The sequence below is a fragment of the Pelmatolapia mariae genome, linkage group LG10_11 (assembly GCF_036321145.2).
Source record: "Pelmatolapia mariae isolate MD_Pm_ZW linkage group LG10_11, Pm_UMD_F_2, whole genome shotgun sequence".
Classification (NCBI taxonomy): Eukaryota; Metazoa; Chordata; class Actinopteri; order Cichliformes; family Cichlidae; genus Pelmatolapia; species Pelmatolapia mariae.
The window spans coordinates 38,422,203-38,448,169 of record NC_086236.1 but is presented as its reverse complement, the minus strand read 5'-3'; the positions used below and the strand labels follow the sequence as shown (position 1 = coordinate 38,448,169).

Genomic DNA, 25,967 nt, shown 5'->3' with positions numbered 1-25,967 from the left:
GTGTCTCACACCGAAGCCTCACCTGCTGCCCCGACTGAAGAGGTGACTTCACCAGATGAAGAAGAAAGAAGGTCAGAGTTTGCTGAGTTGCCGTTCCACATGGGACAGAGAGTGAGCCACCCAGGCAATCAGTTCACACAGAAGAAGGACCTCTGGGACGGGCAAGTTCGTGGGCGTATGCACGAGGACAGAGACGCCCTACTGGCGGTAGTAGAAACGTTGACCGCCGCAAAGCAAAAAGCCCTGAAGGAACTTGCGGAGGAGGAAATGAAGGATCTCAAGCCTGGATGGAAAGGGAAGAAAGTACTGAGGAGAGTGATGGAGGAGGACATAAAAGATCGCAAGACCTCATCGGAAGAAGAGGAGGACGAAGAACATGAGGAGACTGAAGGAAAAGGCGCCTGTGAGCAGGACAGAAATCTGGATTTGCGCAGTAGAACAGTGTACAGAGCCCCAGATACAAAACCTAGGCCCACCGTCAAAGGGGAGCGCCAATCCATATTTGACACGTCAAGAAATTCAGGAAAGAATGGGAAGAGCAGAGAAGTGGAATTTGAGGATGAAGCCCCAAGACCAAGCCGTAACTTGCCGCTGATAATGGGACCCAAACATGAACCAATATACCGAGCATATAAGGTAAGAGATCTGGAAGCATTGGTTAGACAATTACCTCCCGTGACAGAAGGAGGAGCAAGATGGCTGAGGAAGCTGGGGGCGTTGACGGAAGGAGAGGAGATTGCGCTGGGAGACTTCCGCGCCCTCGCTGGGAGAGCGATGGTGGCCTGCGGGCTGGCTGACGTGGAGGAAATGGCAGGAACAACTGAATACGCTAACAACATGCCATATCGCAATGTGCGAAATGCTCTAGCGGACGCAGTGCGTGAGAAGTACCCGACCCCAAACACGGGAGCCATTCCTAAAATAGTCTGGGATCCACAATACACACCGTTAGAGTTTCTAGCAAGAGCAAAAGAGCAGTGGATGTCAGAAACAGGGATACATCCTGGCCAAGAAGGAGAATCAAGAGCTTGGTTCAGAGCGGCGGTGCTGGCAGGGCTGCCTCAGCAGGTGAGAGTTGATTTGGAGAAAAATCCAGACTTTGCTGTGGCCGACTCCACCCAATGGGAGAGGCATGTAACGCATCGGTTGATGTTGGAAAGGGACGATGTGACCAAGCAGAAAAGGGAGCTGGAGGAAGCGCAGGCGGCGCTCGTAAAATATCAGCTGGCAGAGGCACGAATTAAAGTAGATGAGAAAAAGAAAGAAGCCAAAGAAGCCACAAAGAAAATGATGGTGGCGAAGCCACAGCCTGATCCCGTGCCTGAGTGGCCAGATCTGGACCCCAACCTTTATCCTGATGACCGCTGGCCCGCCAACGCACCAAGGCAGAGACAACCCGCGGGGAATTGGGGGGTGGCGAGACCGTACAGAGGGCGTGGTGGTTACGCCGGGAGAGGACAAAGGGCTCGTGGGACGGGGAATCCCAGCTATACGTCATGGAATGCCTGTCTGAGATGTGGAGCAGAGGGACATTGGGCGAGAGACTGCCCGGAACAGCCCCAAAACTACCGTGGGCGAGGCTACCAAACCCAGGCACGGGGAACTCCCAGAGGAAGAGGTGTATACAGAGGTGGACACCAAGCTCCTAACCCAGGTGCAGCGCCACTCGCCCAGTATCCAGTGGCAGACTGGGGCTGGGAAGAGCAATATTGACGGGGCCCTGAGAAACCGGACGGTGTGGGAATGGCAGATCCCATGCTGTCAATGACTGTGGAAGGGACACCACTGACCTTCCTGGTGGACACTGGAGCGACCTACTCCACGCTTATATCCACACCAAACAGTGCAACCATCTCTGACCACACTGTGAGCGTGGTTGGTTTCTCCGGGGTTCCAATGACTCTGCCACTAACTGATCCAGCACTGACGGAGCTGGGAAAACAGACTTTGAAGCACAGATATGTGGTGTCGCCGCAGGTACCAGTAAATCTCATGGGCAGGGATCTGCTTGTGAAGCTAGGAGCTACCATCACCTGTTCCGCGGATGGCCTGACGGTTACTTTGCCAGGCGGAAATCAGTTCCCGTGCCTGGGGACACTCACAAAGACTCAATATCTGATCCAAGACTCTGAACAAGCTACAGCCGACATCTACTGGGGGAGGCTGGTGGAAGACGGCATTCTGAGACAATATGAGCTGTGGAGACCCTGGATAATGAGCCTGGCCGTCTACACCCCGCCGCGTGACCCTTACCACGTCACTCTGTTTTATGATAGGGACGACGATGACACGTACCGAGAAAATTTTGAAAATGACCTCGAAGGTCAAATTTGGAGTGTGCGTTGCCATAACATTTATGTGGGCCCGGAAGGGGTAGCAGCGGCTGCGAAATTGACGGAAGAACAACTGCTTTGGTACGAGATGGGCTCCGATTCAGCTCCCCATGTCACTTTGGCGGTCCACGTCGGTCATCAGGCCAGAGAGTTGGGTCCGATGGTCAAGCGAGCCCTGGATAACAGCTGGTGGCAAAGTACTCAAATCCCAAATGTCTGGTATGCACCACAGTGCAAAACCTACCGAATCACCTGTCTGTCCAACGACGCGGTGGTTGTAGAACACAAAGAAATTTCAAGAACACACGGCAGGGAAAAAACAGACCACCCTGACGCAGTTGCAGCACTTTCACAGCTCCCTGACTGTTTGTGGTCAACAGGGCCCACGGATGTTGGCCTGGCCAATTGTTCACCCGTCCTGTTTCAGCTGAAATCGGAAGTGCCAATTGAGAGACCTCAGTACAGACACAAACCAGAAGCTGAGGAAGGAATTGCAGAAACAATTGAGGGGTTGTTGAAAGTAGGTGTGCTCGAGCCCTCTCTATCATACTGGAACACACCTATTCTGCCAGTAGAAAAGCACGGGACAGGCAAATACAGGATGGCACATGATTTGAGAGCGATTAATGCAATACTACGTACAGACACCGTGCCTGTACCAAACCCATACACGGCTTTAACTGCCATCTCGTGGGAACAAAAGTGGTTTACATGTATTGATCTTGCTAATGCTTTCTTTTGTCTCCCTCTGCATGAATCACTCAGGGACATTTTTTCATTCACATACAGAGGACAGCAGTACAGATACACACGCCTACCACAGGGTTTCGCCTTGTCTCCAGGCATTTTCAACCAGGTGCTGAAAGACGCGCTGTCACCGTGCCATCTGCCTGAAGGTTGTACACTCATTCAGTACGTGGATGACTTGTTAATAGCAGCCCCGTCCGCATCCGCCTGCACAGCAGCCTCTCTGGTGGTTCTGAACCGCTTGGCAGAATGTGGGTTTAAAGTAAGTAAAGAAAAACTGCAGCTGGTCCGACCGGAAGTAACATTTCTGGGCCGAGTCATTGCACACAGGTCAGTGGGTTTAATGAACACACACAGAGACCAGATTCTGACACACCCAAAACCAAGAACTGTGAAGGAACTACTTTCCTTTCTTGGCCTAACAGGCTACAGCAGACAGTTTATCCCGAACTATGCGGGTAAGACGGCCCCATTAAGGGACCTGATCAAAAAGGTGGGCGTTCGAAACCTTAAGGCCGAGCTACCATGGACACCACCAACAGAGACAGCATTCATCTCACTGAAACAAGACCTGTCCAGAGCAACAGATCTGGCCACACCCAACTATGATGAACCATTCTATCTTGATGTTTCTGAAACAAATGAGATTGTGAATGGCGTTTTGTTTCAGAAAAAAGGAGGAGGCAGGGATGTGCTTATGTATGTCAGTGTAAGATTAAATCCAACAGAGGCCAGACATCCCCCATGTACACAGCATGCAGCTGGGGTAGCCAAAATCATTCAGAAAACAGCACATGTAGTAAGAGAACATCCACTTAAAGTGCTCACCACACACAGTGTAGTAGCATATGTGAACTCACAAGCCTTCACAATGACACCACTGAGACAACAGAGACTGAGCAAAGTCCTGGATGCTCCAAACTTGACGTTTACACATGAGGGCATAAACATGGCAGACTTGATGGGGTCAGGGGAACCACACGACTGTGCCAAAAGAGCTGAAGCTGAAGAGAAGGTCAGAGAAGATTTGAAAGCAGAACCTATCATAGGTGCGGAGGACTGGTTCACAGACGGCTGTTGTCACCGGGATGAAGAAGGACTGAAAGCAGGATACGCGGTGGTTTCCAGAAGAGGACGACAGTATGAGGTAAAAGAAGCTGGAAGAATAGAAGGTCAGCAGTCAGCACAGAGAGCTGAAGTAATAGCCCTGACTCGAGCCCTGAGACTGGCCAAGAACATGAAGGTGAACATCTACACTGATTCAGCTTATGCATTCGGGGCAGCTCACGTGGAACTCGCTCAATGGAAGAGAGCAGGTTTCAGAACAGCAACCAATGCCCCAATATGCCATAAGAAGGAAATGGAGGAACTGGAAGACGCTCTGAACGACCCAGACATGGTAAGTATCATAAAATGTAAAGCACACTCTCAAGAAAACACAATGGTAGCAAAAGGGAACCAGAAAGCAGATGAAGCCGCCAAAGAAGCAGCAGGCTACAAAGGACGGAGACAGATGGTGGAGGTTATTGCTGAAGAAGAGCCAACCGTTAATGTGTTGGAGGAAGCCAGAAGGGCGCAGGAAGAAGTCACCCAGGAAGAAAAGGAGGTGTGGCAGGCCCGAGGAGCCAGAAAAGAAGGAGGTCTGTGGAGAGGGCCCCACGGGCGACCGGCTCTAACAGCCAAGCTGGCTGAAAAGAAGGTAAGTGAGGCACATGGACTTGGTCACGTGGGTGTGGCACAGATGGAGAGAAACTTGTGTCACTGGTGGCACCCTCACCTGAGAGACATGATAAAAGAAAAAGCCAGAACGTGTCTGATCTGTGGGGCACACAATCCAAAACCAGCGGTGAAGCCAGAACCAGGTAAGTTCCTCATGCCAGAGAGACCAGGAGAAGAAATTGTGATTGACTACACTGACATGGTGGATGGGGGACCAGGAGGACTGAGGTACTTGTTGGTATGTGTGGATGCTCTGACCGGCTGGCCAGAGGCATGGGCGACTAAAAGAGAGGATGCAAAAAGTGTGATTAAATGTCTGATTAACCACTACATCCCAAGGCATGGGTTTCCCAAGAGAATTAGATCAGATAATGGGACCCATTTTAGAAATAAGGATTTAGCAGAGGTGGAGAGAATGTTGGGGGTCCAGCATAAATTCGGGACAGTGTACCACCCTCAGTCCCAAGGAAAAGTAGAAAGAATGAACCTAAATTTAAAGAACAAATTGGCTAAAATCTGTGCACAGACGGGGTTGAATTGGGTTGCAGCCCTGCCAATTGCTTTGATGACCATAAGATGTTCTGTTAACCAATCCACAGGTTTCACGCCCTACGAGCTGCTGACAGGACGGCAGTTCCCGGCGCCTTGGACGGTGGTTCCAGCGACAGAACAGTCTAAGAGAAGTAACAAGTCTCATGCTGAATATTTTAATGAAGTAAAAGCTCTTGTGTCCAGTTTTACAAAACAGGTGACCGCCGGGAGGCCCACGGCAGAAGGAGAGGTTCCAGAGGCAAAAGCAGTGTGGCTGAAAGTCATAAAGAGGAAGTGGAAAGAGCCTCGTTGGACCGGACCCTACGAGGTGACGGCTCGGACGGCCACAGCGGTCCGTCTGAAAGGAAAAGGTGAAAATTGGTATCACTGGACGCAGTGTGCTGCAGCAGACGAGAGCCTGGTGGACAGCGACCTAGCTCCACCGAACACGGGAGCTGACGACAGCCAGAGGCAGAATAAATCCTCTCCCCCGTGCAACGGGCCGAACAGTAGTCTACCTGGGAGGCCGAAGCAAGAAGAACAGCAAAGGAGGAGATCCCCACGCCAACGCAAGGGAGTGGTAACACATTTAAAAAAAAAAAAAAAAAAAAAAAGGAAAGCAGTTAAATAAATATATTTTGATAAAAGAAGTATAAGTTTCACACGACAACATGCACGCATTTGACATACAGGCACGTAGCAGGAGGCGTGAGGAGAGAAAATTGGTAAAAATGCTCCTCACAACCACATGGTTGTTATATAAGATAGTATTACTTTTGCTAATATGTATTTTTGTGTATTTTTGGCAGATAGCCTGGAACAGCCCACCCGAGCACGGAGGTCAGCCCAGCCCTCCACTGACTGAAAAACAGAACACTGAAATGTGGCCGTTACAGAGGCCCAAACGAGGGGTATCAGGTAAAAGGGATGGGTGTCTCAGCGCTTATAATGGCATGGAATTGGACTACGTTAAAGGGTCCACGAGTTCATACTCTTTTGATTTGTGTGAAGTGATTAACTGCAAAGGCGCAAATAGCAGCTGGAGGGGATATGACGTGTGGATCTGCAGTCACCCGGATATTTGTACCCGGGGAGGGAACCCTCACTCCAGCCAGGGAATCCGCCCAGTGCTAGCGTCTTATACCGCAGGGCACTGGTGCATCCCTGGGTGGAGCAAGGTGGTAGCCTGGACTGGAGTGAAGTGGGAGCCACACGTTCCTGAAGGATTGAAAGGGATAGCCATCCAGAGGGACTTTTCTGCCTCACAGAACCCTATCACCCTCTCTCTGGGGCCATGGAGCTCTTTGCCCAGGTCAAATAGTCCGGGAGGCGTGTTCTACCTGGTGATTGGGGTCGATGTTTCAGGGACAGACCCGACAGGTGTGATTAGAGTGAATTTAGTAAACCCAAAGCCCAAGCCTCCGGTCATAAATAGTACAGGGGATTGGGGAAACGGGTCGGTAACTGTTGCCCGTGAGGAGCAAAAGCGGCGAGTCCTGATTGTGGATTACACCAGGTTGAAGCCTCAGGACTTAATTGAACGCGCCACCGGTTTCAGTGACAGTAACCTGTGGCTGGACTGGGTGGCTCAAAATGCAAAAGAACAAGATGTATCTAACTGTGTTGCTTGTGCTTCAGCTAGGCCGCGTTTGTTTACAGAACCCGCTCCACTGTATCCAGAGGACAAATGGGGATATGACTGCATGCTACAAATCACAAGAGAAGCGGTGAGTACTGGCAATTGTTCAATATTGGCCAGCCTCTTCCCGCCAATTGATAAAGGTACAAAGGTAGGACCATTTAGACCCAAGAAAGATAACTATACTTGCTTTAAGTTCTCCACAGACAAAGTGAAATACAAGCTGGGAGATATCGATCCCAGCTGGTGCGCTACGACACTCACAGGAAGAACCACCAATGCTAAGAATGACTCGAACACAGTAATAGGTACCTGGGCTAGAAGTGGGTTGTACTATTATTGTGGGGAAAGAACTCTTTTGGTCCGTGTTCCAATGGGAAGTGTCGGGACCTGTGCAATGGTAAGGTTGGGTGCTCAACTGATATTAATCGGCAACAGAGTGACAGCAATTCCCCAGAGTAACACACGCACACTGGCAGCCAGACGTAAGCGACATGTATTGGGTAAGGGGACACATGTATATGATCCTAGGATGAATTCACCCACCTGGATCGACTCCATAGGAGTGCCCAGGGGAGTTCCTAACGAGTATAAACTGGCAGATCAAGTAGCAGCTGGTTTTGAAAACTTACCAATCATTTCTGCTCTTTTTCCAGTGACCCCAAACAAGAATGTGGATAGAATAAATTATGTCCATTATAACCTGCTGAGACTCTCAAACCTGACCAGGGATGCCTTTGAGGGAGTGGCGGAGCAGTTGGGCCCGACCTCATTAATGGGGGTCCAAAACAGACTCGCTCTCGACATGGTTCTGGCTGAGAGGGGAGGGGTCTGTGCTATGTTTGGTGACCTGTGTTGTACTTTCATTCCCAATAACACTGCCCCAGATGGCTCAGTTACCCGAGCTCTGGAAGGTCTTAAAACGTTGTCAAGAACCATGCATGAAGATTCTGGAATTGAGAATCCCTTTGAGGGCTGGATGACATCCGTGTTTGGCCAGTGGAAAGGGTTTGTAATGTCTGCCATGCTATCTGTATCTGCTTTTCTAGGGATTTTGGTCACCTGCGGATGCTGTCTCATTCCTTGTGTCAGAGGATTGTTGGAAAAGGTAATTACGAGGGCAGTGGACCCCGGGGCGGTGACCCCGGTGTCTATGATGCCATTGATGGACGTAGAAATGACTGAGAGGGCCGAGGAGTGACACAGCACATGGTGTGGTGACCTCTTTTGGAAGAGGTCAAAAGGAGGATTGTGAGGATAAAGGAAAATTGCTTCATTATTACAATAGATTTCATAGCTTTGTCATAGCATTACCCACATAGCTTATAGCTTTAAGATGGCCTTGAAACATTTAAACATACTGACACCATATTAATCTCTCACAGGTGCAGTCATAACCATTTTATATTGTTATATCCTTACACACATAGTGCAGCTCTATGACCTAAAGAGTTGAAGCTTTCCCAGGTAAATAAAGGTCACAAGCTTCATCCAGCGCGATGTCTGGGTGATACATTGGTAAGGAAATGGGGAGCTTAAGAAAGATTGCACACATGCTTACAAAACACATATATACATTACATATAACTTAGAAACAGATTTAAGAAGAGGCCTGAAGGCACTCAGTTAACATACTGCACTGGAGGTTCTGTCTTGACAACAGGTGACGAGTGGAGAAGACCAGCCCCTGGAGACCACAGAGGCCTGAGTTTATTGCCTTCTTTGGAAGAAGATGCCAAAAGGGGAACTCCTGTGTCTGCAGTTAATTCTTAAAATACATAAATGTTCTGTACATGCAAATTATGTGATTGTAAACGCAAGAGGGGGCGTCATAATACTCTGATGATATAAAAGCAATCTGAAGTATAATTTTGGCGAAGACCCTTGCTGATGTATGCAGTGATTGTCTTCCCGCGCGTGAACTTCAATAAAGATTACTTTGACCCAAATCTTCTGGACTGTCCTGGTTTTGTACTCTCCACCAATTTCGGACCCGTAACAATGTTCAGTGAAGACAGATATATAGTGTATATACTTATAGATAGTTATAGATATACATGCCATCCAAAAATCCACCACACTCCTCATGAACCGGAAAAATAAAAATAATCTTAATTCTAACTAATTTAGAGACATTCTAATAGATCATATTAGTCTTGATAGATGACCTGGATGGGGTCTGGTGGCTCTTGGGTAGTGTTTTTCTGGCGGCTGTGTGCAGCAGGGCTGGGGGAGGGTTTGTGCCAGCGGATGTAGGTTACCGGCCTGGTAGCCTAGCTGCCCCTGGGTGGGTCTGGGGTGGGCTTGGGGACTTGGGGTTCTGGGGGTGCTCTGAGTCCGGGTTGGGGCTCTGGCTGGGCCTTGGGTCCTCGTTGATGTGTCACTGGGGTTGTGAGTGGGTGCATGCACGGGGACCCAGCCTTGGCGAGGGGGGCCTATAGGGGTAACTCTGCTAGATACCCCCTACCTAGCTGAGGATGAACTCAACCTGGGTGTTTATTGTCTCATGTGGTCTGGGAATTAATTGAATGTTGGGGTGGGTGTAGTTTTCCTGTGCGGTGGGGTTGGGTGGGCTGCCCCAGGCTCTGCGGGGTTTTGCTGCTACTGTGGGCCCTGGGCCTCCTGCCCTTGGTGGATTCCAGGGAGTGGGGGGTCCTAATGGGGTCAACGGGGGAGTTGGCTCCAGGGAGAGGGTACTTTGACCTGTTGGGGTGGGGACACTAAACAGCGTCCAGAGGACGGTCTGTTTATTCAATCTCACCTCTGGTCCCAGTTATTTATATAGCACCAAATCACAACAGTCGCCTCAAGGCTCTTTATATTGTAAGGTAGATCCTACAATAATACATACAGACAAAAAACCCAACAATCATATGACCCCCTATGAGCAAGCACTGTGACAGTGGGAAGGAAAAAACTCCCTTTTAACAGGAAGAAACCTCCGGCAGAACCAGGCTCAGGGAGGGGCGGGGCCATCTGCTGCTGTTGGGGTGAGAGAAGGAAAACGGGATAAAGACATGTTGTGGAAGAGAGACAGAGATTAATAACAAGTATGATTCAATGCAGAGAGGTCTATTAACACATAGTGAGTGAGAAAGGTGACTGGAAAGGAAAAACTCAATGCATCATGGGAATCCCCGGCAGCCTACGTCTATTGCAGCATAACTAAGGGAGGATTCAGGGTCACCTGGTCCAGCCCTAACTATATGCTTTAGCAAAAAGGAAAGTTTGAAGCCTAATCTTGAAAGTAGAGATAGTGTCTGTCTCCCGAATCCAAACTGGAAGCTGGTTCCACAGAAGAGGGGCCTGAAAACTGAAGGCTCTCCCTCCCATTCTACTTTTAAATACTCTAGGAACAGCAAGTAAGCCTGCAGTGTGAGAGCGAAGTGCTCTAATAGGGTGATATGGTACTACAAGGTCATTAAGATAAGATGGGGCCTGATTATTTAAGATCTTGTATGTGAGGAGCAGGATTTTGAATTCTGGATTTAACAGGAAGCCAATGAAGGGAAGCCAATACAGGAGAAATCTGCTCTCTCTTCCTAGTCCCTGTCAGTACTCTTGCTGCAGCATTTTGGATTAACTGAAGGCTTTTCAGGGAGTTTTTAGGACTTCCTGATAATAATGAATTACAGTAGTCCAGCCTGGAAGTAATAAATGCATGAACTAGTTTTTCAGCATCACTCTGAGACAGGATATTTCTAATTTTAGAGATGTTGCACAAATGGAAGAAAGCAGTCTTACATATTTGTTTAATATGTGCATTGAAGGACATGTCCTGGTCAAAAATGACTCCAAGGTTCCTCACAGTGTTACTGGAGGCCAAGGTAATGCCATCCAGAGTAAGAATCTGGTTAGATACCATATTTCTAAGATTTTCAGGGCCGAGTACAATAACCTCAGTTTGATCTGAATTAAGAAGCAGAAAGTTAGCGGCCATCCAGGTCTTTATGTCTTTAAGACATTCCTGCAGTTTAACTAATTGGTGTGTGTTACCTGGCTTCATGGACAGATAGAGCTGGGTGTCATCAGCATAGCAGTGTAAATGTATGATATGTCTTCTAATGATGCTGCCTAAGGGAAGCATGTATAATGTAAACAGAATTGGTCCTAGCACTGAACCCTGTGGAACACCATAATTAACCTCAGTGTGTGAAGAGGACTCTCCATTTACATGCACAAATTGGAGTCTATTAGATAGACATGATACAAACCACTGCAGCGCAGTACCTGTAATACCTACAGCGCGCTCTAATCGCTCTAATAGGATATTATGGTCGACAGTATCAAACGCTGCACTGAGGTCTAGCAGGACAAGCACAGAGATGAGTCCACTGTCAGAGGCCATAAGAAGATCATTTGTAACCTTCACTAAAGCTGTTTCTGTGCTGTGATGAGCTCTGAAACCTGACTGAAACTCTTCAAATAAGCCATTCCTCTGCAGATGATCTGTTAGCTGTTTGACAACTACTCTTTCAAGGATGTTTGATATGAAAGGAAGGTTGGAGATTGGCCTATAATTAGCTAAGACTGCTGGGTCTAGAGATGCTTTTTAAGTAAAGGTTTAACTACAGCCACCTTGAAGGCCTGTGGTACATAGCCAATTATTAGAGATAGGTTGATTATATTTAAGATTGAAGAATTAATTAATGGCAGGACTTCTTTGAGCAGTTTTGTAGGAATGGGGTCTAAAAGACACGTTGATGGTTTGGAGGAATTAATTATTGAAGTTAACTCAGAAAGATCAATTGGAGAAAAAGAGTCTAACTTAACATCAATGGTACTGAAAGTAGCTGTAGATAATATTACATCTGTGGGATGATTATTGGTAATTTTTTCTCTAATGATTAAAATTTTATTTGTGAAGAAGTTCATGAAGTCATTACTAGTTAACGTTAAAGGGATTGTTGGCTCAGTAGAGCTCTGACTGTTTGTCAGCCTGGCTACAGTGCTGAAGAGAAACCTGGAGTTGTTCTTATTTTCTTCAATCAGTGATGAATAGTAAGATGTTCTGGCTTTGCGGAGGGCTTTCTTATAAAGCAGCAAACTATTTCTCCAGGCTAAATGATGATCTTCTAAATTTGTGACACGCCATTTCCTCTCCAGCTTACGAGTTATCTGCTTTAGGCTACGTGTTTGAGAATTATACCACGGAGTCAGGGACTTCTGATTTGAGGCCTTAGTTTTCACTGGAGCTACAGTATCCAGAGTCGTACGTAGTGAGGAGGTAAAATTATTAACAAGATGATCGACCTCTGTTGGAGTAGCGTTCAGATAGCTGCTCTGCTTGAAGATGATAACAGTGGGTGGATTATATTCTTAAACTTAGTTACAGCACTTTCAGAAAGACATCTACTGTGATAAAGTCTACTCTCCACTGCTGTGTAATCAATTATTGTAAATGTAAATGTTATCAGGAAATGATCAGACAGCAGAGGGTTTTCAGGAAACACTGTTAAATGTTCAGTTTCTATGCCATATGTTAAAACAAGATCTAGAGTGTGATTAAAGTGGTGGGTGGGTTCTTTTACAGTTTGAGAGAAGCCAATTGAGTCTAATAACAGATTAAATGCAATGTTGAGGCTGTCATTTTTAGCATCTACATCAAGCCTATTCAAATGGCGGCCCGCGGGCCACATGCGGCCCAGAAACAACTTGCGAGTGGCCCTGCCTGTGGTCCTGGCAGAAACACAGAGAAAATTAATTAATTAATTGATTTAAAAAAATTAAAAATTCCTACAGAGTAGTGTAGACTGTGAATGCAACACTCCTAGTAGCCTAGCAATATTTAACCCACAATGCACCGTGATGTAAACATATTTAACTATCATCCTAATATATGATGCGACAACAGCATGTCTTTCTCAGTCCAAAAGCGTAAAATTGACAATGAAAACCGTCAGTTTAACCCTGCCTGGACTGACAAATACTTATTCATTTTACCGCCAAATCCAAATGCCAAACCTATGTGTTTAATTTGCAGTGAGTGTGTTGCGGTACTTACGAGGGCACCACAATGACAAACACCAGACTTTCTACACAAACTTTCCAGAGCAATCTCAGGAGAGGGCTGCAAAAGTACAGTTTAATTGCGAGTTTAATAATCTTACAACCAGAGTTGTACTACCATGGTGAGGGTCCTGTACAGCCCAAGAGAGAGCTGCAGCAGCTTCCCTTCGTGTTTGCTTCTTGGCGAAGAAGAAAAGGCCTTTCACAGATTCTGAAACAGTGAAATACTGCATGCTGGCCGTGGTGGATGCGGTGAAAAGTGACGAAAAATTAAAGTAAGTGTGACATCTGCTATTAAAAACGTACCCCTGTCAGACAGTTCAAATATTTGTAGAGTTGAAGTTCTGGCTTCAGACGAGTTTGAAATGCTGTTAGATGACCTGAAGAAAACTGATGTAATGTCTATAGCAGGAGATGGGTTCACAGACAGAACTGACAATGCACAGTTGTGCATATATGTCCGTTTTTGGGTGGGAAACTGCTCGGCTTATTACCGTTAGGGGGACACACAGCTGGCGAAATAATGTTTGAGAAGATTTCAGCTCTTTTTGAGGAAAATGGTCTGATATGAAGCGTGTCTGTATACTTGTGACGGATGGGGCTCCATCCATGGCAGGAAAAGTGAGTGGTCAGCAAAATATTTATTTTAATTTTAAAAGGAATTATCAAAATGTTTATTATTATTATTATTATTATTATTATTATTATTTCAAATGTGCAAAATAATAGTTTAGTTATAGCTCCCTTTTTTTTTTTTTTTTTTTTAAATGGACCTTTTGGTGTGCATTTGTGAGAGGTCACCAGATTTACAGGGGGAAAAGGAATAAAAAAAATGATTTGTCTTTCAATACAGTTGTGTGGGTTTGAAATTGATCATGATCTGCTGCTTACTGGCTGCAAAAAAATATCTGGCCCAGATAAACCCCTTGGTTTGAAAATCTGGCCCAACTAACTTCTTAGTTGAATAGCCATGATCTACGTGAATGTTAAAATCACCCACAATAATTATTTTATCTGAGCTGAGCACTAAATCAGATACAAAGTCTGAGAAATCAGAGAGAAACTCTGTGTAAGGCCCAGGTGGACGATAGATGATAACAAGTAAGACTGGTTTCTGAGTTTTACAGCTGGGGTGGACAAGGCTAAGCATCAGGCTTTCAAATGAATTAAAAGTCTGTCTGGGTCTTTGGTTGATTAATAGGCTGGTGTGAAAAATTGCTGCCACACCGCCCCCTCGGCCTGTGCTTCGAGGTTTCTGGTAGTTAGAATGACTCGGGGGTGTTGATTCATTTAAACTAACATAATCATCCTGCTGCAACCAGGTTTCTGTAAGGCAGAGTAAATCGATTTGTTGATCAATTATTAAGTCATGTACTAACAGAGACTTGGAGGAGAGAGACCTAATATTTAATAATCCACATTTCACTGTTTTACTCTTTGGTTCAGATGTGGATACTGTATCCCAGATAGCAAAATTCGTATGGCCCGGATCTGGCCCACACAATGTGCTTACATATGGCCCACATACCGCAAAGAATGATGGCCCTTTGGTGGCCCAGATCTGGTTTGCCAGAGGTGGCCCACACATGGGCCAGCACAACATGACGAAACTCTGTTCGGACAGTGAATGGACTGATTCTTATATAGCGCTTTTCTACTCTCCCGGATTACTCAAAGTGCTCTGTACAACATGCCGCAGTCACCCATTCACACACTTTCTCTAAACTGTGTGCTTCCTAACTACATTCACACACACATTCACACTCTTGACATGAGCCTGGGCCACATAAACCAAACCATAATCGGGCCAGATGTGGCATGCCATCACATAAACAGTGCCATCTATGCCGTGCCTGGCCCATATCTGGATGACATATCACTTACTATGCCAGAAGTCAGCCAGCAGTGCCAGCTTGACACCAGATCCTGGCCAGACCTGTCTGCTATGTGGGATTGTTCTTTCTTTGTGATTTTTTATGTTTAAGTCGTTTATTGCTGGTTTTTAGTTTGTTTTTTGTCTGTTTGGGAGCTGATGTAACGCGGTAAAGGACCAGAGCGCCTGACTGCAGCTGCATAGACAATGAGCTATCAGAAGTAGCTTCAGCTATGGAGCCTGAGTGTGTGAATAAAACACAGGAAACAAAAATAGAGCTCAAAAATATATATATTATGTTTGTTATGGGAATTATATAGACAGATGTACAAAAAAGATAAAAAAAAATATATGCATATATATCACAAACGATAATGATGTTGACAATACAAAACAACTTATTAAATTCCAAAAGGAGGTGGGATGAGGTATAGTTCGGTATGAGATCAGTTTAGGTTCATTGACCTGTGATAGGTCATGTGGAAACAGTTCGATTTAATCCATAGGATTACAAGTCCTACCGCAACGTAGCGGTGGTTGGGTGGCTCGCCATCCCGCGCTGATCAGGGATGATCGCGGGGAAAAAAAAACCTGACCTAAACAAGGTCAAAAACATAAATTATCATTCACAGAAGTAAATGAAACAGCATTCTACTGCTATGACAAAATAAATAAATAAATCCATAAATAACAAAGTCAAATAATTAATGTCGTATTTTATACAACAATCAATAAACCAATAGTCGTCATCTCTTATAATGAATATAATTCAAAATACCAATTTAGAAAAAACATTCTCATGGGTCCCATCAAAGTATATCAGCAATAAAGCTAATAAACATTATCCAAAGTTAATCAAATATATTTACAAAACTCATTTAATCACAGGTGTTGCGCAACAAGATCAATAATCGAAATGGAAGTTAACTCAATACAAAAGTCTCATAGGCCGCTTTGGCATTTAATCAGAAAAGTAACAAAAAACATCCAAAACGGACAAAACTACAAAAATCAAATCACTCATTCAACTCTTGATACGTTAATTCAACATTCGGCCATAGTGGAATAAACAAAAACAACAACATTCGATAAATAAAACTAGTAATTGTATTTTCAGTCACTAGCCTAGCATTAGCTTACCGGCGTTTTAGAATGCGCGACCGCGGCGCCGCATTTTCATTAATTGTGACCAAACAAAACAAACAAATAACTCACCGTTGAGTCGATTGTGAGGTGGTGTAAAGATGAATGAATCGGCCGGGTTATTGCACGCTGTCAACTAGTATGTAGTGCAAAAGTTGTCAATATCTGACAAGAACGCCAACCACAGGGACAACAGCAGCCAGAGGAGCAGGGAACATGCAGCTGATTGACCCGGAACTTATACGGGGTTCATTCCCGCCACAATAAAGGGACTGGCGGAAGTGGGGTCAGAAGTTACCGTGGTTACACTGACACAATCTCTAAGGGGAGGAGAGAAGCTGCAGAGAGGCGTGTAAGACTGCAACTCTATTCCTGGTCCCAACTCTGGAGAGTAGTGATGGGAATTCCGGCTCTTTTTAGAGAACCGGCTCTTTCGGCTCGGATAACTAAAAAGAGCCGGCTCTTTCGGCTCCCAACCAGCTCTTCAGGTTGTTTTGTTGCTTTAATTTATCATTAACAACAATATAAAATTATGCACAAAAGGAATTACTAATGTAAAAAACATGGTTTTATTTATATATGTTTATATATAAATATATACGGTGGCCCCTAGAGACAAAGCACGTACAAACTCCAAAACACATTTCTGGCGTTAACTGAACTTCCAAAACAGAGCTACCTAGATCACTTAAATTACACAATTGAAAGCATATGTGTATGGTTTGTGTATTTATACACAAGCACTCATATATATTCAAATAATTAAAAAAAAAAAGTTCATTTACCTGTTACTACCACACACCAAATCCGGTCGTTGGTGCTTCCTGGCTTGTGTAGCCACTAGGTAACAAAAGCTCAACACTGCCCCCTAGCATTCTGGAGCACTGCTGTTGTGTTTTGTACGTGCTTTGTCTCTAGGGGCCACCGTAAATTTACTTTTATTTATTCACTCCACATAAAATGTAATAAATTAATCATATAATACAAAAACCAACTATTTACATTTCAACTTTTAGCTATTTAAAATTTCAGCTTTTTCCTTATAAACAAATTTAAAGTGAAACAACACAAAACACTGCAAACCACAACACAATTAAATATAAATTAAAATATGAAAACAAAAAGAAGATGCATATTCTCTGTCATATGGGCCTGCATGATTAAACTTTCTGAATCCTTTATCATCTGCAACTGAAAATAGTTGTGGATGATTACTATACCTTTCTAATGTGACGTTGTTGTCCCTGGCTCTCTTTCTCTCTCTCTCCCTCCTGCTCTGTTCCTGTGCTACTGCGAGTGTAACTACCGCCCCTCCCCCCTCTTCCCAGCACAAAACACAAGGCTCGCGTGCAGAGCGAAGCGGAAAAAAAGTGCGAGAGAGAGTGTGCGAGAAAGAAGAAAAAAAAAAACCACGGCTGACAATAAGGAGCCAGCTCGCGTCGTTCACTTCAAAGAGCCGGCTCTAAGAGCCGTTTCGTTCGCGACCAACACATCACTACTGGATGGTCATATTTTGTTGGGTTTATTAAATTTGTCCATATCTCTAGAAATGAGAGCTGCTCCATCCAAAGTGGGATGGATGCCGTCTCTCCTAACAAGACCAGGTTTCCTCCAGAAGGTTTGCCAATTATCTATGAAGCCCACATCGTTTCTGGGACACCACTCAGACAGCCAGCAATTTAAGGAGAACATGCGGCTAAACATGTCACTCCTGGTCTGATTGGGGAGGGGACCAGAGAAAACTACAGAGTCCGACATTGTTTTGGCAAAGTTACACACCGATTCAATATTGATTTTAGTGACCTCCGATTGGCGTAACCGGGTGTCATTACTGCCGACGTGAATTATGATTTTACTGAATTTACGTTTACCCTTAGCCAGCAGTTTAAATTTCCTTCAATGTCGCCTGCTCTGGCCCCTGGAAGACAATTGACTATGGTTGCCGGTGTCTCTAGCTTCACATGTCTGAGAACAGAATCACCAATTACCAGAGTTTGACCCCCGGCGGGTGTGTCGCCGAGTGGGGAAAAACGGTTAGACACATGAACAGGTTGGTGGTGTACCTGGGGCTTCTGTTTAAGACTATGCTTCCTCCTCACCGTCACCTAGCCGCCCTCTTTCCCCAGCTGCTTGGGGTCTGCCGGGGAACAGCTAGCGGGGCCTACGCTATCTTCGGCTGCACCAGCTACAGGGGCCTGACTAGCTACGGGTGAATGAAAGGTGCGAAGCTGAGTCTCCAATTCAGTAATCCTGGCCTCCAGAGCTGCAAATATGCTACATTTGCCAAGGAGTACCTAAACATCTGACACAATGAGCAGGGAAGTGCAGGAGGGACAGGTGAAGAGGCCATGTTGCTAGCGAGTTGCCTACAAGCTAAGCTAAGCTAGCGAAACAGTAGAGAGACAGTGAGTGAATACTTTGGCTATAAATTAGGTAGTGAGTACACAGCGAGTGTGCTTCGGATGAAGCACGTGAAGATTATACTATGATAAAACTATGATAAACCCCTGTTCTCTGTTTGCCATCTGAGGCGTGGGGCTGGGGGTGATGGTGCCTAGACCTGGGTGTATAGAGTATATTTGGGGAGTGTGAGTGTGTGTACAGGGTTAATTTCTGTTTGTCTCCATGTTGAGCGAGTGCTGAGTATTTGTATATGTGTGCATGAGGGTAGGAATGCATGTTTGTGTCTGTGTGTGGCTGTTTGTCTATGTTTATGTGACAGGTTGGGCCTTAGACTCCACCTCTCTGGGAATCTCAGGCCACACCAGATGTGAGGTTATCTCCCCATATAAATATGAGATAGCTCCCAGTTTTCTGTGACCCAATGCTTGGGGAGGGGCGACCATCTGCTGTGACTCGTTGGGGGTTGGATGAACGAGAAAAGAAGAAAATAAAAAATAAAAAGCGAGCATGAGGAGACACAACAAAAAAGAGACTAAGGGAGAAGGCAAAACTTTAATGACATGCTACAGTGGAGAATAGATAAGGAGTGGAGAAGAAATGCTCACTGCATCACAGACAGGAAGTCCTTTAAACAAACAAACAAACAAAGAACTGTTTCATTTGTTGTTATCTATCATATGCTTGGCCCTTACTCTAAGGGTTTCTACCTCATTTCCCAGACTTTTAAAAAATCTGATTTGGTTCTCAGTTCAGATAAAATAATTATAGACACTATGAGTAAGAGTAAGAGCCAAACAGACGATTGATAACAACAAATAAAAGGCTAAGTCAGGTATTCAAATGAATTCAAACTCTGTCGATGTCCTTAGTTTATTACTGATTCATTTAAACTAGAATATTCTTCCTCCAAACAGATTTCTATAAAACTGGAAGTTGAGGAGAAAAAGCTGAAGTTTAATGAAACACTCGTAAGTGTTTATGCTTACTTTGTTTTTTTAAATGATTACTTTTTTGGCTTTTAGCCTTTTTTGGGACAGGTGCAGTGAAGATAAATGCAGTAAAGCTGAGAGAGAGAGAGGAGGACACACAGCAAAGTGCCTCGGGTTTGGCCCAGGCCAGATGCTGTCCTGCCATACGGCATATAGCTCACCCACTGAGCTAAACCAGCACTCCATTTTATTCTTTCATACAATCGAAATAAGTCATAATTACAAATTTTTTTGCTGGTATTTCATTTTTGACTGTGATCTGAAAGCAGACAGTCTCTACGAGGTTTAGGTTTTTTGTAGTCATTCTGTTGACATAAACAAATGTCTTTGGTAAAATGAGTTGTTGAATTTGCAACTTACTTAACTTAAATAAGCAGTATTTAGATTGAGAGAACTGACCTGAGATTCACTTGGACTCGGAGGACATCGGATTCTCCTAGCCTTGTTATCTGAAGAAGAGGTGCTATTATAGACGCCTCTTCAGCCTTGGCACACTTCATGTTTTGTAGAAATCATTTAACATTATTTATAAAATCCTCAAATTTGTTACTTAGAGGCTTGCCTTTGGCAGGCTATTCTCTACAAGCTTGTTATCATGGTCTTGGGTTGGTGACCCAGTGTTTTAAATTTTGTTCTGTTTTTTTGATCATTGATTTTTTTATCACTGTTATCACTACTAGTATTTAGGTTTATTTCTCAGTATTTCTAGCTCTCTAATTCTTTGTTATGTGATTACTAGTTCTTAGGTTTTGTTATGTGGCTTCCCTGTGTTCTGTGTTGTCTACTCTGTGCCCTCCTATCCCACGTTTCAGGTTCCTATGTTCTGTCTCCCGGGTCTCTGTTAAGTTTACGTATCTTGAGTTAAGTCGGTGTGTTTCCTGATTTACTTTGAAAGTACGTGTCTCATGTCAGTGCTTCTAGGTTTGCTTCCCTTGTCTCATTTAGTCTGATTTCTCCCAGCTGTGTCTCCCTCCTGTCTCCCATTCCCTGGTTACTCCAGTGTGTATTTAGCCCTGTGTTTTCCTTGACCTATGTCGTGTCGTAACCTCATAATTGCCCATGTGGTGAAGCTAGAAACTGACATGTTTCTAGCTTCACCAGTTTAGTTTTCTGTTTAGTAATTGCCAACAAATAAAGCTGAGGTTTTTGAGTTCACGTTTGTCTCCATGAGGCCTGCGTTTGGGTCTATCATCCTGCCTGCCTGCACACAGCCATGACACTTGTGATCAAAGAAAGGTGCCTGTGGTGGCGGTGTGGTCCATGGCTCAACTTCAAGGGAGGGGCGGTACAGCAGGCTCAAGGGGTTCACAGTGCCATACTTCAATACCCTATAGCTTTGCAGCATGCCCAGAACACCTCGCTCAGGAGGTGGCCAGGAGGTATCCTAGTCAGATGCCCAGACCACCTCAATTGGTACAGTTTAATGTGGAGGAGTAGCGGCTTTAGTCTAGGTCCCTCCTAAATAGGGATGGGTATCATTTAGGTTTTATCCGATACTGGTGCCAAATCGGTACTTTTGAAACGGTGCCGGTGCTTAAACGGTGCTCGAACTGGTGCATAAAGAATGGAGAACACAAACTTTGTCCAAAAACCTCTTATGTTTTTATTTTTAGCAGTCTCTTTTTTTCTGCAAAATGATAAGCACGGTCCAGCCCCACGCACGGGGCGATCCCGTTAATGGAGATTTGCCACACCTGCAGTAGATTTGTTCAGTGTGAGGTCAAGCTATCAAATACGGTGCATTTCTCGGCTTTTAAAAAAACGCTATGCGTCGCCAGGTGTTTCATCAGATTCAAGGTGTTACCTCCTTTGCACAGTATCACCTTAAAGCACTTGTTGCAGGCTGCTGAGTTTGCATCTTTTGCTGTGAAGTACAGCCAGACTTTTGACCGCTTCGCCTTGGGCATTTTTAATCTGTAGCTCTGCTCTAAAAGAACATACGTACCTGGGCCCGCCTACTATCCTTGGAAAGGTAAAATGATTGGCTGGAGTCCAAAGTGTATGACATCTCAGGAAAAAAAAAGCACCGAAATAAAGCGCCGAAATGTGCGCTGCTTTTTGGTCTGGTTACTACGGTTTATGTCAGAACCGGTGCCATAATGGCACCAGATATCGGTACCCTTCCCTACTCCTAAATGACTGAATTTCCCAAACTATATCTAAAGGAGAACTGAGCCACATTCTGGAGACAACAAAATTTTCACCGCTTGTATCGGCAATCTCATACTTCAGGTCACTAGCCAGGTGAGGGTAGGGATGTTTATCTGTCAGGGGCCACTAGGCTGGTACGAGGGCTGAACCCAAAAGCAAACTCAATTGACTAGTGAGATACAGTGAACTTAAGTTTATTTAATCACAAGGAAAAAAGAAGGAGAACTTTGGGGGGTAGGTGACAGAGGTGAGGGTCTCAGATGTTGCAGTCATTAGAAGCAAAGGGAGAGAGGGATTAGTGAGGGAGTGGGAGGAATTTTATTTTCTTCTTTTCTCAATTAGAATTAAGAAATTACAGGTTACTGGTTAGATGAGAGACTGGGGTCCGGAGGGAGGGAGGAAATGGTGTGAGTGTCCAACAGGGTGAGAGTGAGGCAATCCAGCCAATTTGCATGATCCAGAGGTGAGTGGCAGGCAGCAGGGCAGGCAGAGGGAATTTCTGTGAACGCTGTCGGAGTAGCTAGTCCATGAGCTTTTTCAGGTGAGAGGAGAGATGAATCCAGAACGCGAGAATCAGCTGCAGGTGTGGTGGGTAATGATTCTGGTCAGAGGTAAAGAAAAACACAAGGAGACAGGTTATACGAAAGAAAATTTATAAGATTTAAGTGTGCAAGAGCCAAGTTACCACCATGGGGTAGTGGACGGTCTAGCAGAGTGTGGAAGTCAACGCACATCTTAACTACTGGACAGCTGTTTGCTGTTTGATGGCTTGCAGGTGACCACGGCAGGTGGGGAATGGCAAACCCAGCTCTGAGGGTTGGGCCAGGATGGCCAGGCAGTAGAGGACATTATCAACTAGTAAAATCAACACCTTAGCATTTATATTCAGATCTCTCTTTACCGCAAGAGACCAGTAAAGCATATGCATCACTGCAGACATGGCTCCAATCCATTTGTCACTCCCCTGCTCTCCTTTCTCTTCACTTTTGACCCCCAGATACTTGAATTCCTCCATTTGGGGCAACAACTTGTCCCTAACCCCAAGAAGGCTCTCCAATCTTTTCTTGCTAAGAACTTTCAAGCCCCAGACTTGAAAGAGCTAATTGGTATGCCTATTGGTTCACATTGGGCTGCAAACTGTTGATGTGCAAGCTGGATGCCACCACCTGATGAAGCCAACAGAACCACAAAAAATAGAGATGAGATCCTGAGACAACCAGAGGGGAGGCCTTTTGCTACTTAAGACTGCCTAGAAATTTTGTTTAAAAAATTTTGAACATAATTATAATCCCAACACTTGTTGGGAATGAGTCTATTGTCAGCAACACAGACCAAGCTCTTGCTGCAGTTGCACAAGGACCAAATGGCCCTTAACAATGAGCTAGATGCCCCATACTCCCAAAGCACCTTCCATACAATGTCTCGAGGGATGCGGTCAGATCCCATAAAACACATGTAGACTGTAAGTCCCATTCAAACTTGAATTTCCTTATTAGGATAAAGATCTGGTTTAGCAGTCTATGACCAGGATGACAATCACTGAATCCGAGGTTCGAATAATGGACAAACTCGTCTCCAGTACCCTGGCATAGACTTTTCTTCCCAGGGAGGCTGAGTAGTGTGATCCCCCTCTAATTGGACCACACAGGGAACCACCACCCCAGTCTGCCAATCCAGAGGGACTGCCCTGGATCTCCAAGTGATGTTGCAGAGGTGTGTCAACCAAGATATACCTATAGTAACTCAAGGCAAATCACCTGGGGCTCTACCACTAAGGAGTTATTTAACTACCTTACTCACCTTGGACCCATTGATCCGGAAGTTGTCTGTCTCGTCCCCAGACTATGCTTCTTCAATAGAAGGCATGTCAGTGGGACTGAGAAAAGTAGTCTTAACACCAACCAACTATATCCTTGGTTGAAGTCAGCAACCCACACTGAGAGCCTGATGGTTTGCTGGAATTGCCTCGAGGCTGACCAAAAGGCTTCTTCTATGACCTTAATGAACTCCTCCCATGAGCTAAGGCTGCATCCACATAGGAAAACTAAAAATTTGTAAGGAATAACTGAAACTGTGAAAACCATGTTTGTAAAATATATAAAATTTCAATCCCGCCCCTGCGGGTGGTCTATCCTCCAAGCTGGGGTCCTCTACCAGAGGCCTGGGAGCTTGAGGGTCCTGCGCAGTATCTTAGTTCCCAGGTCTGCGCTCTTCTGGACAGAGATCTCCGATGTTGTTCCTGGGATCTGCTGAGCACATAGTGCTCCGATTACCACCGGGACCACTGTTACCTTCACCCTCCACATGTTCTCCTATTCTTTTCTGAGCCCTTGGTATTTCTCACGTTTCTGGTGTTCCTTCTTCCTGATGTTGCTGTCATTCAGAACCACTACATCTATCACTACGGCCGTCTTCTTCACAGTTGGAGAAAGAGAGGACCCAGGCATGGAGCTCTGAATGCAAGGCAGTGCGTTTATTTACAGTGGTAAAAGGTTAACAACAGTTCAGTGTGCAAAGTAGTCAGTCGTGTCCCCCTTCCCGTGCTCAAACAGTGCGTGGCAGTGAATTTTCGTTCCTCCTCCAGGTAGACTCCCATGCTCGTGATTCTCCTCCATCCCTATTCCTAGTCGCACACAGAACAGCAAACAGTTAATTACTCGTCTGGCAGGCAACACTTAACTACGCAAACGGTCTGAGAATACTACCAGGCTTAGTGCAATACTCCAGCGCCGACTGTCGTTCGGCCACACCATTAAATAGCTCTGCCTAAGATGGTGGATGATTAAAGGCAGCTGGTGGCTGGATCAGTTGCAGGTGTGGTGGCTCCAGAGCGGCAGCACATCTGGGTCGGAGGTCACTCGTTGCCATGCGACCTCAGTAAACAATCAACACGGAGCCGGAGAGAAAAAGGAAAGAGAGAGGAAAACACACACACACAAACACAGGCAGGTCGACCGGTCGGGGAACCGTCCAACCCTGACATTCTGTTTGTCTACCACCACTATTTCTGGTTGGTTAGCCATCACTTTTTTGCCTGTCTGTATCTGGAAGTCCCACAGGATCTTAGCTCGGTCATTATCCGCCTCCCTTTGGGGCGTCTCCCATTTTGACCTCGGGACTTTCAGGTTATACTCGGCACAGATGTTCCTGTACACTATGCAGACCACTTGGTTATGGCGTTCCATGTATGCCTTGCCTGCTAGCATCTTGCACCCTGCTGTTATGTGCTGGATTGTCTCAGGGGCATCTTTACACAGCCTGCACCTGGGGTCTTGCCTGGTGTGATAGACCCCAGCCTCTATGGATCTTGTGCTCAGAGCTTGTTCTTGTGCTGCCATGATTAGTGCCTCTGTGCTGTCTTTCAGTCCAGCTTTGTCCAGCCACTGGTAGGATTTCTGGATATCAGCCACCTCCTTTATCTGCCGGTGGTACATATCGTGCAGGGGCCTGTCCTTCCATGATGGTTCCTCGCCTTCCTCCTCTTTCTTGGGTTTCTGCTGCCTGAGGTATTCACTGAGCACGCGTTTGGTTGGGGTGATCTTCCTGATGTATTCATGGATGTTCACTGCCTCATCCTGGACTGTGGTGCTGATGCTCACTAGTCCTCGGCCTCCTTCCTTCCACTTAGCATACAGCCTCAGGGTGCTGGACTTGGGGTGAAACCCTCCATGCATGGTAAGGAGTTTCCTGGTCTAAGAAGTCCTGGTCTAGGGACTCTTGTTAATTATCTCACTGAGGGGGTTCAGGCCTATGCAGAACAGCAGTGGGGACAGAGCATCTCCTTGGTAGATCCCACACTTGATGGTGACTTGTGCTATGGGCTTGAAGTTGGTCTCTACTGTTGTCCGCCACATCCCCATTGAGTTCCTGATTAAGGCTCTTAGGGTCCTGTTGATCTTGTACAGGTCTAGGCATTCCAGGATCCATGTGTGGGGCATTGAGTCATAGGCCTTCTTGTAATCAATCCAGGCAGAGCACAGGTTGGTCAGCCTAGTCTTGCAGTCTCGGCTGACTGCTCAGTCTACCAGTAGCTGGGGTTTTGCGCCTCTGGTATTCTTTCCCATCCTTTTCTGTGCCCCACTCTTGTATTGACCCATGTGCCTATTGATCTTAGCCGCTATGATGCCTGACAGGAGCTTCCACATGGTGCTTAGGCAGCTTATTGGCCAGTAGTTGGATGGGACCGGTCCCTTCTGGGGGTCCTTGAGGATCAGGACGCTCCGGCCTTCAGTTAGCCATTCCAGGTGTCCCTTGTCAACTAGCAGCTGGTTCAGTTGTGCTGCCAGATGCTCATGGAGTGCAGTCATCTTATTCAGCCAGGAGGCATGAATCATGTTGGGGCCTGGTGCTGTCCAACTCTTCATACTGGAGACCCTTTACTGTCTTCTACTGTGATGGTTACTGGTCCCTGTTCAGGGAGCTTGCTGTGG

General features: G+C 45.7%; 1 protein-coding gene across 1 annotated transcript; it reads left to right on the top strand.

The window, feature by feature from the left end:
• The first annotated feature begins 1,743 nt into the window (after positions 1-1,743).
• Positions 1,744-8,154, top strand: LOC134635399 (uncharacterized). The gene is made up of 4 exons (XM_065471712.1): positions 1,744-5,910; positions 6,140-6,710; positions 7,626-7,977; positions 8,019-8,154. Exons 1-4 carry the CDS (start codon positions 1,744-1,746, stop codon positions 8,152-8,154), a joined length of 5,226 nt encoding a protein of 1,741 aa, XP_065327784.1.
• The last annotated feature ends 17,813 nt before the right edge of the window (positions 8,155-25,967 follow it).

Coding starts and splice junctions, on each gene's coding strand:
- LOC134635399 (XM_065471712.1), top strand. CDS start 1,744: ATGGCAGATCCCATGCTGTCAATGACTGTGGAAGGGACACCACTGACC. Junction 6,711..7,625: donor TTCAGGGACAGACCCGACAG/GTGTGATTAGAG, acceptor CTCTTTTTCCAG/TGACCCCAAACAAGAATGTG. Junction 7,978..8,018: donor GTGTTTGGCCAGTGGAAAGG/GTTTGTAATGTC, acceptor CTGCTTTTCTAG/GGATTTTGGTCACCTGCGGA.